This window comes from Drosophila navojoa, chromosome X (assembly GCF_054131105.1).
Source record: "Drosophila navojoa isolate 15081-1374.11 chromosome X, UAZ_NAV_1.0, whole genome shotgun sequence".
NCBI lineage: Eukaryota > Metazoa > Arthropoda > Insecta > Diptera > Drosophilidae > Drosophila > Drosophila navojoa.
In genome coordinates this window covers 14,256,923-14,273,811 of record NC_142895.1, presented here as the reverse complement: position 1 = coordinate 14,273,811, position 16,889 = coordinate 14,256,923, and the positions used below count along the sequence as shown (strand labels likewise).

At 34.3% G+C, this 16,889-nt stretch overlaps 1 protein-coding gene and 1 long non-coding RNA gene across 3 annotated transcripts in view; both read right to left on the bottom strand.

Annotated features, from left to right (window-relative positions):
• The window catches only part of Graf (GTPase regulator associated with FAK), a 63,939-nt gene that overhangs the window by 46,421 nt on the left and 629 nt on the right, over nucleotides 1-16,889 (bottom strand). For both annotated transcript variants that reach the window (XM_018107761.3, XM_018107762.3), the window contains exon 2: nucleotides 14,946-15,770. In XM_018107761.3, the coding sequence (XP_017963250.2) occupies nucleotides 14,946-15,573 (628 nt within the window). In that variant the 5' untranslated portion in view covers nucleotides 15,574-15,770. The remainder of the gene's footprint in view (nucleotides 1-14,945; nucleotides 15,771-16,889) is intronic.
• LOC149090634 (uncharacterized) lies at nucleotides 10,102-14,939 on the bottom strand. Its single transcript, XR_016197388.1, has 2 exons — nucleotides 14,485-14,939; nucleotides 10,102-14,442 (listed from the first exon to the last, which is right to left on the bottom strand). It is a non-coding gene; the product is annotated as an uncharacterized LOC149090634 (long non-coding RNA).

Below are 16,889 nucleotides of genomic sequence, written 5' to 3'. Positions count from 1 at the left end.
ATAATACTCATTAATGGAAATGAAATGAGCATATTGGTTTTACTTGCTGAAATTGAAATGTATATGATATGAGATCAAGGCCAATGGGTATTGGAACATTACTGGAATATTATTGAGAATACTGCATATTCAATATTTATTTATTAGTTATTTTTCTGGATATTAATTAATTAATTATTTTCATTTTCATTCTGAAAGTCAATGCGACACAAGAGAATCATTTCAGACTCAACCAGAAGTTTTCAAAATCAGGGACAAAAACATATGTTTCTGACATGTTTTACACAAGATCTGCCAAAACTTTCTATTGACATTGCTATGATAGAATCAGAAAATGAAAGTGAAGCACGAATAGGACTACAAAAGAATCGAATGAAACATACAAAAATGTTTTTTGTTGTAAAAAAACAATACAAATAATAATAATAATAAACAAACTGTAAAAATGTTGTTGTTTTTGGGAGAGTTCTGAAGATGTTGACAAGTTGCATAAAACCAGATAGGGAGACAACGAGAGAGAGAGAGAGAGAGAGAGAGAGAGAGAGAGAGAGAGAGAGAGAGAGAGAGAGAGAGAGAGGGTGCGGAGAGAGCCAGAGAGGAAGCCAGAGTTAATATCGCAACGTTGTTAAATCCGCAATTCGAATGCGCAGACATCAACAAAATCAAAACGTATAGAAAATGCAAACAAAAAAAAAAAAACATTAAATATATATATACATACAAATACCTACATATTTATACAAAAGAAAAATATTAAAAATATATAAACAAAAAAAAAAAAACTGTGTGTATATGTGTGTATGAAAATAAAGAAAGAAATCGGTGAAAACTTTGCATTTTGTGCAATGGCACGTATTGGGATAAAACAGCGTGCAGAAGCAGTGGCTGTGTGTGTGCATGTGGGGTGGCAGAGGCGTGCCCAAAGAGGGGCGTTGGCAGGGCTGATGCATGCAGAAGGGGTAACATGTAGCTGGCGCACCCACGTTGCGGCGATGCTGTGGCTCTGGCACGTGTGTGTATGTGTGTGTGTGTGTATAAGCAACTGCACTTGCGATTATCAGACACACACACACACACTCAGTGACTAGGTAGGTGTGCGTGTGTGTAGGTGCGCGTGTGTGTGGCTGGAGTTCGTGATGAAAGCAAACTGAGAGAAATAAATAAATACGCGACAAAATACAAATAAGAGGCTGCTGTCATAAATATGCACACACACACACACAGATGCTATATACTTATATTACAGTTATACACTAGTTGTGCACACAAGCCATAAGTTTGCATTATTCATGCTTTTGCCTGTTACAAATGTCTCTTAATATACATATATATACGTATATCATATATATATTTCTACAGCCCGAGCCAACATTGAGTGAACTTTGCTCAGTAATAAACTTAATGAAATTAATGCATTATTATAATAATAAATATTAAATATAATTATTATTATTATTATATGTATTTATTGTTGCAGTTGCTTGCGCTACAAAAGCGACAAGAATTTTCTTTTGGCTATATTTGGACTTTAATGAGATATTATCAGCATATATTTATCGATAAAAATTAATTGAAAAATTCCCTAAGCATGTAAATTTATTGTAATTGAAAATGTCAATCAAGGAATATTGATTGCTGAATTGTTCTATAGTGATTTATATCCAATATATCTTTATGTGATTTATTTATAATACTTTAAGCACTTTTTACAATGCATCCACTATTTGAAATGCCTTTAAATAATTTATTTACAAGCCCTATCAATCTCTTCTATTCCAAAATATCAACTTATCTCGTAATCGCTTCAATGGAAATTGATCACATTATCTATATAGCCCATAATATACGTAATATCTTAAGAGCGTTAATGACGTACTTTAGAAATAAACAAAATAATCAACAAAATATATACACACATATGTGTATGTACAATATTAATTAAAACGCTTGCAATCTATTAAGATATTACACTTAGAAACCTGTCAAATTGAAGTGTTGTACAGAAACTCGTTTCGAGTCTGGTATTTTAAACAAATTTTGCATGATTCAGGTTTGAGGAGGCTTGAGCAGGTGAGCAGCTCAGTCAGTTTTATGGATATCAAGCTCATCCATTATCATCTGTTATATATGAATACTGTATTGTTTACAGCTAACACACGTTTATCAACACTGCCAAGTATTTGTTATATTTTTTTGTTTGTTATCTACTCAGTAGGGTTTACCAAGCAAGGTCTTAGCCCATTTGTTCTCCATTCAACCAGCTTGGACATTTACCAACACTGTCTACTCAGCCTGGTTATGCCTGGTCTGCAGCGATTCACGTTTACCAACACTGATAAATGTATTATATACTTTATTGCATAGTCAGTAAGGATGGACCTCCTCAATCAAGTTCAATAAGTACGCACCCTCGTTTACCAACACTGATCATATATGGCTCTCCATGCGTAGCTCTGCAATATTCTTTTTGCATTGCATAAATGCTCGAATTTATTTATACATATTTATGTACATATGTATGTACATATACCATATTGAAATATTGATTCGATTTTGCATTTGCGTCAGAGCCCTTTATCGGAATATTTGAAATTCATGCTTTTGTTATTTTTAACAATTGATTTTTGTATACTTAAATACACATATCTGCGCTTGTTGTTATTATAAATTTTCAACTTTTTGGTTTTCTTTCAATTCAATTCATTTCATTTCATTCCATTTCATCTCAAGTGCTGAAACATTCATTCATTGGCACGAACTGCACGCATCTGTTGGCCATATCATATTATTTACCAATTGACCAATTATTAATAAAAATATTTCAAGCGAGCCCACAGAATTGTTGCGCTTATTTCGACATTTTGGATAAATATCAGCAGCAACAACAACCACAACAACAACAGCAACAATAGTTTCTAAATTCACAAAATGACAATGACAACAACAAATTTTACAAGCAACAAAACGTTCAAGTTACAACTTACAACATGGTGAAAGATGTAAAGTACAAATTCCCAGAGATCTGTTGCTCTGTCTCGCTCACCCCATCTCTCTCTCTCTCTCTCACTCTCTCAGTGTGTGTGTGTTGTGTGTATATCTTATGCGGAAATGTTATTCGCTGTTTACAAGAAAATTGTTTTAACATTTTGTTGTTGTGTGCATCTTTCCCTATTATACATACATATACATATACATACATATATGTATATGTGTATATATACATTTTTGAAGTACATGCCCTTTATGGAAGCTGTAAATTACACAAACCAACCGAATTTAGTAGCCGAGAAAACTTTTTCGAAGGTTTTTCATCAGCTTTCATATTCGAAACGAAATTAGATTTTCGAGCTTCTAACTTTAAGAAAGTTTATTTCAAATTTTTCGCAAATTTGTTTCAAAGTATATTCTGTAAGCCTGCTCTAATTATAGTATAACTCCAAAATTTGATTCCTGGAATCACATTTTAATCAAGTTTTGCTCACATGTGTTATTCTTGGGCTTAAATTTAGGATTCTTATTTTTTTTGAAATACCGTTAGCCGTGTTATCAATAACACAAAATACCAATTAACAGCTGTACAGCTGGCTTTGAAAACTTGAAACATTTTAGCTATTGTACTTGTGGAACTATAATAGAAACAACAACAAAGGAAATACCTTCGTATTTAAGATAAAGAAAATTCAAAGCGGTTTCATATTTATTATTACATAGTATATAGTATGATATAATGGTATAATAAATATGTAAATATATATATTTTTTTTCTTTTTAATATTTTTGTATTTTAATTATACTTAAACAAATTTATATATATTTATAATAATTAATATGAGAGTGCTGCTTGTTATTACACCAAATCTATTCGATCTATAGAGTACCTTTCTGTCGACTTGCTTAGTTTTCCTCTCTGTTTCATTTCGTCAAATTATTTTTACTGACTTTTGGCATATGGTTTACGAAATCGTATTTGGATATTACTCGGTCTAAGCCCTCATGCTCAAAGTTTATGCATGTGTGTGTGTGTGTGTGTGCGTGTGCGTGTGTGTACGCCTCTACTCTTTGGCAAACTGAATAAGTGACTAAGTGAATGAGAGTTATGCCAGACGCAATCTGTGTTCGTATGTCACAATTAGCTGTCGCTTTGCACTGACTGTAGAAATAATTTGTGTGTGTGTGTGTTGTTGTTGTTGTTGTTGTTGTTGTTGTTGTTGTTGTGTGTTTTGGTAGTCATGCAAATGTCATCGCATTTGTATAATAAATTAAATTGATGTTGTTGTTGTTGTTGTTGTAGAAATTACAAAACAACAACAACAACAACAACAACTACAACAACAACAACAACCACATCTATAATTAAGTAGTTAACTAGTTAGCTATTTGCCGCGTTACTTGTTTGGCAAGTTGATTATAGACTTTAAGCACACGAAGCAAAAACTTGCTCGCTCCAATTGTCGCTGATTTGCGAGCGATTAAAAATTAACAAAACTGAAGAAAATTTAATCAAACTTAATTGCAGAATATTCATATATACAATTTTAAATATGGTCTGCCTAGAAATATATGTAAACAAGTTAAGTACAAGTCAGGATTATCATAATAACGATAACGATCTAAACACGATTTGCCATAACAATAGACGTCTCTGTGCGGGGCTCGGGGTATCTGCTAGTCTAGCACTCCCCACCATAGCACTCTTACTTGATGTATCTAAAATCTTGACTCTTTACTATTCCTCTCTGAATTCAAGCTCTGTGATGGGATAATTTTAATAATAAGGTATCTTCTAGTCGAGTACTCCCGATCAAGGCACTCTTTGTTGTTAACAAACATTTAGGGTATCTGATACGTCTACTTGCTCCACTCACATTGCAATTCAGCCCTTTAAAACCCACGACTCTCTCTCTCTCTCTCTCTCGCTCTTTCTCTCTACAAGCTTCAACTTTGTGATGAATCGAGATATTTGATCCTATAATAAACATTGTACAAAATACATTTCATGCATCGACTGCTATAGCCACACACACACACACACACGCAGCTACATATTTTCAGGGCGTGCATTTCGTCGTCTACAATTACCACGCCCCGAAAGCCGCTTGGGTCACTGGGGACAAACAAATATATTTTATACGTTTTAATTGCAACAAATCGGCTTAAGACGGACTTCTGCCGGCTCGCCGCGTGTATTGGGTGTGTTGACCATGCCCAAGACAGTAAACCATTCTGGGGCCAAGGACAAGGCAAAGGGTTTAGCGTTCTTGTTGTTTGACATCAGTTTGCAACAACTGCAACAATTATAATACCCTATACACACTGAACTACCCTATTATACATGGGTGTGTAACGAGGCTCATAATAGATATAGGGGAGTACTATTACTATCTGGTTAGTGATTATAGTCAGTTTCCTATAAAAGCCAGTAGCTCATACAATTTACTATGCAGCCTAAATGATCTAAAATCGATATTTATCGATATACAAATTTATTTCTTTTTTAGTTAATGCTCAAAAGATTTGTAGAGTAAAAACCCAGCCTTGATTCCAGGATATCTCGTAGTTCAAGTCTAGAGAGCATTTATTTCTTTTCTCTCTCAAGGTTTTTATGTCTGATAGATATTTATATTTATATATATATATATAGTGTATATATATTTATCGATATACAAATTTGTTTCCCCTTTATTTATTGCTCAAGAGATTTGTAGAGTAAAAACCCAGCCTTGATTCCAGGATATCTCGTAGTTTAGGTCTAGAGTGCATTTATTTCTTTTCTCTGTTAAGGTTTTTATGTCTGATAGATATTTATATATAGTATATATGTGTATATATATAGTTTTGTTTTATCATTTCACTCCGTTCATTGTACTTTGCGTGGCCGCCAGAGATTGTGGAGTCATATGGTTTTTCTTGTTATTTGGCTTTTAATATTTATGAGCCGATGTCTTTTGGATGCCACTAAAGGTGATAATGTTGTTGATCATCATCATCATCATCATCATCATGGGATGACTAACACACAAGATCAACAGCAACAGCAAACAGCATCCAACTTCATTATTATCGAGCAGGTGAAGCTTAACTATGCCCGGCCAGACTCAACTCTTTCTCACCTCTCTTTCTCCACATCTTTCTCTAAATAAGTATGTCTGTCTGTCTGTGTGTCTGTCTGTCCGTCCGTCCAAAGCATTTGTCACTTTCACATTAAAAGAAGTTTGTTTGCCGCTCTTGGCTCGGCTTTTTGATTAGCTTTTAGTGTTTTAATGCCTTTTGCAAAGAGTGCATCATTAACAATGCGAAGCTGACGTCGAGTTCAGAGAAATATAGAGATATATTTGGATGTGTATGTGTCTAGGCCTCTGCCTTAATCTAATCGAAAGTGTAACAATATTATCAGCGCAAATACAAGAAAACAAAAACAACAAATCTATCTTATCAGAAATTTCAAGTTTTTAAATTCATTGTAAGCAACATAATATAAATTGCAAATATTTTTTTTTTTAAGTAAGGAATACTACAAATTGATTGATTACATTGATTTATATCTTGATTCTAGCCAAGTTTAAAATTCTGTTCAAATTTATTAATAGTTTTAAAAAAATATATATGTCAATTCGCATATTCTTTGATATAGAATTTAGTAAGTTGTTTAGAAAGTTTGCATAAAAAAACACAAACGAAAAAAAAACTAGAAAATTTTCTTGTTGCTTTCGACGCATATTCGAGCGTCTATCAATTCCTAATTTTATGCCAAACATTGACTAACGAATTTATTTGACTTTTCTATAAAGATGAAACGTTTTCGAATGGAAAGAGTGAAAAAATTAAAAAGTTTAATGAATTTATAGAAGACATTTATTTTTTTGGCAGCGCTTTAAAAGCAATTATATATTTAGCATACAGAAAGTGAGAAGAGCATATTAGAAATTCTATTGAAGGAAGTTTAGATATATAGGGAATAAAAACTATGTTATATATAATGTATACTAAAGGTATTTCAGTGTTTCTAGCGAATTGACATCTGTTATATATATGCTGTATCCTGGACCAAATCCAGAGAGTAGAGCTATACTTTATCTATACTATATCTATAAATTGATACTTCATTATGTACTGCTCGAATTTCTGCTATATAGAAGATATTTTAGTTAAGAACTAAAGTTGAAGCTGTTAAACTATTTCAGGATCTTGAACGTGTCAATTATAGCCCAACGGCAAAGTTTTTTTTTTTTTCTTTTGCATTGTTAGTTTCCATTGATTTGGTTAACTTTAAATGAATCTAATTGCGCATTCGCTGGGCATCTGTTTGCTTTCGTCAATTCGTTATTGGCTTTGGCTCTTGGTAGCCAAGGGCTGGCTGGCTGTCTGTCAACTTCAAAAGCGAAAAGTATAAGGCAAAAGATACTTTTTTTTATCGTTTCGCAGAAGCAACTTCTTTGAGTTGTTGTTGTCGCTGTTGTTGTTGTTGCTGTTGTTGTTGCTTTTGGTCGAGCTAAGCGACTCACTTTGAATGGAATTCTTTTGTACACAATTTAGTTTTGGGTTGCCTTTAATGCCTAGAACTTTGTTAAGTTGAAGATTGTAATTATCTTATCTTTCAAATGAGATTACATTATTTATATATATATATGTGTGTGTGTGTATTTACTTTGCTACTCGTTTCAGAATAGAATACAAAACTGCAAAGAGTTTGTCCAAAAAGCTTTTGCAGACCTGTCATAAAAACCAAAAGTCTTTTTGTCGCTATGACAGAAACATAAATAATGCTGCCGTAAGGCAAACGAAACTCTTTAAGCTCAAGTGATACGACTGTGCAAGTGCGAAATTCGATAAGTGCAAAAATTAAACACAAATACATACATAGGCATATAGAAATACACACATACATATATACATCATTGATATGTTCAAGTGTGTTTGTGTTTGTGTTTGCATTTGCATTCGTATCTGTATTTGTATGTGGAGCAGGCGTACGAGTAAATATTTAACCTGGCTTTTCTTTGCCAAGCACTGAATATCAATCGCTTTGGCTTGGCCTGTGTGTGGCATTTCGCTTTCAGGTGGCTAACTTATCGATGCGCATTTAAGACTGATTATTAATGATGATATCCTCTAAGTGTGTCTTATCGATAACTCAAATAGAATTGCATTACGTAATCGTAGAGTTCAAGCCAACTTTGCGCGTGTCACATGCTAAAATGATTTCACAAATCGATAAGTATCGATCAATGACAATAGAAACACATATCGAATATAGCTGAGAGCCATAAATCATTAAATATCAATTAGTATATAGCTTGCAGATTGAAGATAATTGTGTCTCTACAGCTTAAGTCTCTAAAGACATTTATCGATTACTTTCATTGAAAAGTGCTAATAGCTGTAATACATCGTTTCTTTGTCAATTTCACTAGCAAATAATAAAATATTGGCAAAAAAAATATATGTAGCAAATAAATAATTGTAGATGTACATAGAGTATATATCCACTCGCACTCTCGGTACTCTCGACACCTTCAAAATCAACCAATTCACAAAAAACGATGAGCCAAACAATCGCCTTGCGTGTCTGTCGCACACTTTGGATAGCTGTGCCCCAAAACCGAGCCAAAGCAACAGGTAAAAAGAAAACGAAAGAAACGCCACATATACGCGATTTGTCAGGTGTGGGTAGCAAACTTAATAAACTCACAGAAAAATACAAAAACCAACCATGAAGAAGAAGACAAAGAGCCGAGCACTCTACTCGAAAGTGCACGACCAACAGATACCAAACGCACGTCGCATGCTGCAAGTAACGGTACTTTGTCTTATGGGGGCTCAGAGGCAATTCCAACAACATCATAAGCTATACAGAGTTCTTGAAAGTTAAACTAATATTCGAGCTAGTAGTAAATATATAGAAGTTTAAAGAGAAATGTCATTAGTCTGCTTTTATTTTTAGGTTCCGATAATTCAGGAAGTTTATATCACATTCATGCTTCGAATAGCAAGCGTCTTCTTTTATAAATCTGTAGAGTATTGCCCAGCGGGTAGCCTTGTTCAACACAATTAACAGTTGCCAGATTTTTGGCAGGTTTTCGTATACAAAGCCAAAGGCAAACACCTATTACCTCTTGACAAATCAGTCAAAAAAACACACACACACACAACAACAACAACAAATGCAGACCAAAGGGTAAAAGTGACTTGGAAAATTGGGAAATTGGGAAATGGTGGTATTTGGGAAGGGGTCAGATCTCGTAATTGTTAATCGACTAATGCACTGATTAGCCCGGCTAAAGAGATACGTACACGCATTTTAGTATCCAATGGGGAGGCCTCATAGTGATCGGAGCCGCGATACCCGCAGTTAGACAATTCGACAGCCAGCTAAAGGTGCGTCATATGCCATGGGGAGTGTAAATGCTGGCAATGGGGGGGGGGGGGGGGGGGCGAAGGGGGAGGTGCGAAGGGTAGACAGCGCTTGTCAATCAACAAGCACCGCCACTTCTATGGCTTATCTAAAGTAACTTACGCGCCGCTAATCGATCATTCTGTATTTTGTATCTGTGCGTGTCTTTCTTTGCTCGCCTCAGACAGGCGGTGAAAGAGCGCAAGAGAGAGCGAGAGAGAGCGCGCGAGAGAGTGCCAGCAAGAGAGACGGAGAGAGCGGGCGAGAGAAGCAGCCCAGGTGAGAGAGATGAAGAATGTTGTGGCTGTAGCTCTGTAGCTGATAAGCTGCGGCGTTTCCAACAGAAACCGAAACTGGTTTCTTGGCCATGCGGCAGGGGGCGGCAAAAACCGATTTCTCTAGCTGAAAGCCAACAACGAAAAAAACAAACGAAAATCAAAAGTGATCTACTCGATGATGCTCAAACGAAAGATACCCTCCACTTTATATTTTATGACTTCTTTTTTCAGTAAGCTCACAAAAAAATAAAAATATTAACGAAATTCCTTAGAAGTTAAGAACAATTTCGCATTCAGCTAACAAAACACCTATATCCATTATTCTTGTCGATCAGATAAAAAGGTAGCATCCATTTGAAGTCAACTGTTTTGCTTTGCATATAATTGCGCAACTTTATGGTTACCCTCGCTTTTATATATTTTGTCTCTCTATTTTGTTTTTTTTTATTCATTTTTAATTGGCTACAGGGTATAAAAAATCAAATGATTCATACAAAATTCAAATGTAAAAACGATGCGTTGTTTAGTTTCAGCGCCGGATATCACAATACACATAGATATATGCATATATATACATATTTGTATGTGTGCATGTGTATTGTTATGTGCATGTATATGGCCAAAAGACCAAAAAAAAAAAACACACACACACACATTGTTGCTTTTGGTGGCCGAAAGATTGATCGCATTTCAAACAAGCCAGGCGATCAAATTTTATGCACACATAACCACAGCGCTGAAAAGCCGTTAACATTTTGCATACACAACACATACACACATAACCAACACACACACACACACACACACACCGATACATACCTACGTACATGCACATATTGTTTACATTTATATTAAATTGCTCAGCGTCAGCGTTTAGATGATTCAATGCTCGTTCATGAACCCAAAGGAGGAGTATATTGATTAGCCAAAGACTTTTAAATAATATACACCAATTTATCTTCTACCAGTTTGGCATCTGACGACTTCTGTTGACCTGGCCTAAGCATGCTTCATTAATTTTATTTTAAAAAAATTTCATTATTTAAAAATAAATAAAGATTTCCTTATATATATTATATAGCTTTTAAAGAACGATGAATGCGTATGTTGCAGTCGGTTATGCCCTATTGCGATGTACTCATTATACTTTTCTCTTAACTTATTTTTGAGTTTTTGATTTAAAGTCTGCATTTTGGATTTATTTACGAACGTTTTTCATTTTTTGTATTCGCCGCAATTTGAAAACTTGTTATTTATAGAAAATACCAGAGAAGCTCTCTGGAATGCGTAAGTGAGTCTATTTCAGTTGCCTGGCTTAGAGCCTAATATTCAATGATTAAAGGATTTTCTCTATATTGTATCATATTTACCATAATATAATAAAATTATTATAATATAATTTATTGTAATATATTATATTTTTTTATTTATTTATTTTTTTTACTGTTCCCCATGCTAAAAATATTTATAATTTTTTATTTCAATTATTTTCTTTTTTTTAGGTGATTTAATACATTTTTATATTTTTAATTAATTCTTTTTTATTTTATTTTTAATTCATTTATTTTATTTTGTATTTATTTATTTTATTTTTTATTTATTTATTTTATTTTTTATTTATTTATTTTATTTTTTTATTTATTTTATTTTATTTTTTATTTATTTATTTTATTTTTTATTTATACTATTTTTTTTATTATATTTTGTTTCTTTAATATTCTTTATTTTACTGTTATTTTTTTTTTTTTTCTTTGATTTTGTTTTATTTTAAAATATGAATTATATTATATAGTCATATATATATAAAATATTTTTCAATGACAATAAAAATATCATTCCTTAAATAAATATAAATATATTTAAGATTTTTTACTTGTACAAGCTAATTAAAATATTTCGGTACACTTTTAATGGCTCTATATGATATAGTATTTCGAATTGGTACTTTGCCAAAGGCTAAAAAAATACACATCTACGAAGACCGACTACAGTTTGTATACAAAGAGTATGAAGGAGGAGGGAGAGAGAAAAGATTACAGCCACTCATTGTTGATCAACTCAACTGAAGGCAATTATATTAGCTGAGCTGGATTTCAGATGAGTAAAGGAGCTTAACCGATTATATAGAAATCGAAATGAATCTCAACAGCTACAAATTCTTTAGATATGAATGGCTGCAGCATCTCTTCTTCTATTGATCTATCGCGTTAGATAATTTTTGATGAGCTGCTGTTAAGACCAGCATAATATCATCATTCATATGCAAATGGCTTGGGCTTACGGCCGATCTAAACTCTATTCTATTTTTGCTTGGCCATAAACTAGAACACTTTCGAGAACTGGCTTTTCAGACTCTTTGCCACGCCCAAGAGAACAATTTGTGAAGGTCGCTTTAGATTTTTTATATCTATACATATATATATATATTTTTTTTTTTTTGGGGTATTTGCATTTGAAACTAGCCTCGCCGTTTGATAACTAAATTTATACGTATATAACTGATTTGACTATTTATTTTTGTTTGTTTGGTTTTATTTTTTAATTTTTTTTTGTCGTTGCTTTATAATCAAATTTGTCACATTGACCCATATATAGACCTCAACTCGTCAAGTCCAATAACACGGAGTGAGCTCTAGAGTCAAGCATTCGATTCAATGCTTCAAACTATTTACAAAACAAACACACGAATTGAGTTCTCGATGTTGATTTTGCGATTTGGCATGTTTACCATACTATATGAATACCCTAACGATTAAATAGTCTAGAGTGTTTGCCTGGTCAAAGTAAATAAGGAATTTTAAGAACTTTTCATATTGTTTAAACGTGATTTGACTCTTTGATAACTCCCCTGAATATCCATATATCATCTGTTCATCATATATAGAGAATCGACAAGTCGTCGTCATAAGAGTGCCTTCAGTATAGACGACACTTGCCTGATTCGTATTTACTTGGGGTGTCGCTCTGTCTATTTTGCTGGCGCAAACATGGAAAAGGTGACAAACCTTATGAAGCTAATGAAGCTGACAAAGCCGAAAACAACAAATGAGCAGCAGCTACAAAACGAGTACTCAAAAGGCGAAACTGAACTAACTGAGTGTGTGAGTGTTTCTCTGTGTCTGTGTGTGTGTGTCTGTGTGTGTGAGTGAGTTGAAGCAATACAAACTTGGACTTGATTTGCTGTGATTTTGGCATTTTCGTTTAAATGCGTTCAATGGCATTCAAAAAGCGTGCGCGAGCTGCCTGCTGTTGTGCATACAACAACAAAATGTGCAACAGGCGAACACTGTTTATGCAACACGCGCTATTAATTGTATATGAGTGTGGCCATATATGTACATATGTATGTGTACAGTCACAGCACTTCAATTAGCTAATCAGTCAGTTAATCAACTAACTAGCTCACTTGTCACAAATGCATTGTATATGGCCAGAATTTATTTACCAGATGAGCTCACTTCAATTACAAAGTATCAGATTATGTCGTATAAACTCTATTTCTATACACCTGATATACACACTGGCGCCCGACTGCAATATTTTTACTTATTTTCCCAAAGCTTTAGCCAATTATTTTCTATGCATTCTACAACAGGTGTATACTGAAGTCTAGCTCATCCATTGCGCACAGTAGGTATTGCTTACAGGGTATTTACATGACATTTTGCAGCTGAGCTAACTGTATATGGTCAATGCGTCAATGCGACTCGACTTGTTGCCTTATGGGAAATTGAAATTGAAATCGAAATCCATATCGGAATGGACAGCCCCCCACATTAATGTCAGATAGCGCAGGCCAGGCACATTTTTATTATTATTATTATTATTATGTGCTTACATAATTAGTCGTAGTCAAGGTTAACCTCAGTGTTAACTAAATGGTCAACTGCTTGAGGCGTGCTTATCGTACAAAAAAGAAAAAAAAAAAACAGAAAAGCCAAACACACTTCAATACGATCCCTTGTTCCGATAGCCCAGGTACAGTACCGTGTGCAATAGTATGCAAAAATGCTTGTACTGCACATCGATAAGATTGCCCCACTCTATCAATATATGCACATACATTTATGTAATATAAATCTATATCTATACATATATGTACATATATATATATATATATATAAATAAGCACGATCACTATTGACTTATTTTTAATCAACTTGAACTTGGACTTGGGTGTGGTCTGTGCGCCATAAATTAAGCGTGAATCACTGAACTGATTGACCATATATCGACTGCGGCAATAAATTCGATCAATTCGAATTCACTTTGAGCTGTGGAATGCAGGTACTAAACAAAGTTTGGTATAGCCATTGATAAAATATTAAAAAATCGAATTTCAATTTATTTATTTTTTACTTCATTTTAGTTATTTAACAACTTTCATATACATACATCAGTAGCTCTTCACGAGTATTTACTGTACATTGTATTTACACCTGAGCACAATCGTAAGGCTGTGAAACTTTGAAAACCGCATTGACTTGATCAATAGACATAAAGGTTTTTATGAAAATAGAAAATGTGCACGCAGACCTACACACACACAGACACACTCATGAGAAATATCAATGTGTGTATAGATTTGCATACTGCAAGCACCTGGCTGCACCTGTTGCTGCTGCTGCTGCTGCTATTATTGTTGCTGCAGTGCAATTGTTTTGTATTTTTAGTACAACAACAACAAAACCGAACAATAAACATGCAATCGGTTCTCGATAAATAAATTACACACACATACATATCCATACATGTGTCTGCATGTAAATCTAGCTGCACACACACACACACACACACACACACACACACACACACACACACACACACATGTATATATGCATATATCTGTGACACGAGAAACAGTACAAAATAGTGAAACTGCCGTTAAAATGTACACGCTAAAAATTGATTCTATGTGAGCTCGCTCTTCCTCTCCAGCTCCCCCTCTCACTGTCTTTATCGTTCTCTATTTCACTTGCCTCCCCTCTGTTTTCTATAACTACTTGGGAATTGTTGCTTTTGTATTGTTTGTTGCTTTTATTTGCGCTACTGGTTGACCTTGACAGGCATCGACAAACACACAAATACACACACACATACAAGCACACACAAACACACACACATCGAGGGGCACAGCGAGCGAGCGCATTCTCACGCACGAGAGCGCACGTTCGCTTCACTAGCAGCTCGAAGAGGGCGCACGCTAGCGAGAGCGAGAGGGCAAGTGTAACATTTAAAGGTTTACCATTACCATACAAATGCGTGTGTGTACTCACCTTTTGCGGCACTCATTAGATCTTTAACCTCTTTGATAATGCGCTTGATCTGTTGACTAGTGTGATCCAATTCCTTTTCGTGACGATTCAAATTATCACGAAACTCGGGACTATCGACGATGCATTCCTCAAACTCCAAGGGCTCTAGGCCGCGGCGTATGTCTTTGCCGCCGCCCATTTTTGTTGTTTTTGTTTTTACTTTTGATGCTGTTATTGTTGACTTTGCTGCTGTGCTGCTGCTGAAATTTGTTTTATGCTTAATCTTATTGTTGTTGATATTGTTGTTGATGCTGCTGCTGATAAGGTTGCTGTTGTTGTTGTTGTTGATATTGATTTGGGAGGCGTTTGAATTGCTGCGCCGAAAGCGACGGCGCACAAAGTAAATGTGTTTGTTTTTTAATTTGCTCTTTGCTGCAGCTGTTGCTGCTGTTGTTGTTGCCGTATCGCTGTTGCTTTGCTGCTGCTGATGTTGTTTGTTAGTAGCGGTTGCGTTATAATTGTTGTTGTTGTAATATTTCTTTTTATTAGTATTCGCTGTCTGCGGCTCATTAGTATTTAGATTTGTATTAAAATTAATATTATTAATGTTGTTATTATTGTAATTATTTTTGTGTTGCGTCTGCTTCATAATTTTAAGCAAAAACAAAATTATTCAATTAAATATTTATTTATATATACATACGTATGTATATATTTATTTATTTTATTTATTCTTTTTTTTTTTATTCGGCACAATTGTGTTCTTTTTTATATAATTTATTAAATTTTTTGCACTTTTTTATGATTTTGTCAAACGAAAGATATGCAAAACAATTTTTTGCGGCACTGTAAAAACAAAAGGAATTATAATTAATACACACACAAGGCACATGCATACAAACACATAACAAAAAATAAGTATAAATATGTATATAAGGATTATAATAAAAATTAAAAAAAAAAACACACACACACACAAAAAAAAAATCTGGATTTTCCATTTAAGCAAAACGTGCAATGAAACAAGACACATCTGAGGCATTGATATAAAATTGATATACAAAATAGATGTATGTACATATGCATGTATGTATGTATATAGTTATGTAGATGGTGACTGTGTATACAATAACAATAATATTAATAATAAACGGCTTAGGTCTTTATTATAACAAAAACACAAGCAAGCAAAAAAATAATAATAATAATAGATGAAGTAAATGTAAAAACAAAAACACGCAAAGCCAAACTAACCACAAACATGTGGAAAGGCAGTAAAAATAATTGCTTGTAGTACTAACTTTTTTTTCAAATGCATATGCTCAATTTGAGAAGAGTGCAGCAACAAATCCAACAACAACAATAACAATAACGGCAGACAGAGCTGAGCAGCGACACAAGAGCGAGAGAGTGCGATGGCTAAGCTACGCAAAGAGCGGCTCACGCGTTCACTTGCTCACTCAGTCACTCACGCACAGATGCTGCCAGTGCTGCTGCAGCGCAGCCAAAAACGCTAAGGCATAATTATGTTTATGCGCTGCATGTACATAGTCACAATCTATTGTTGTAATACTTTGTATTCAATTAAAAATTCAGCAAAATCCGCTAATTGGGAGAATTATTTATTTACTTATTGAACTTTCTATTCTATGTTGAATGCAAATGGATGATTGCAACTTGGATCGTACTATCGGGCACTGCATAAACTCAAAAATGTATAGCGAAATTCATGTGGCGGCCGCTGTTGTTGCTGCCCTGCTTTCGTTATTGTTGTTGTGGTTTTTGTTTTTTGCTGTTGCGGCTGCTTGCAATTTGACTTTGGTTTGCAGTTACTTTTTGGTTTCCGTTTGCTGCAACTAATTTCATTTGCTAAAAATCAAATTTCGCTCAGCTATACAACACACACACACGCACACTAAGCACTCTGACACTCGCACACTCTCACACACAGAAACATGCATTCGC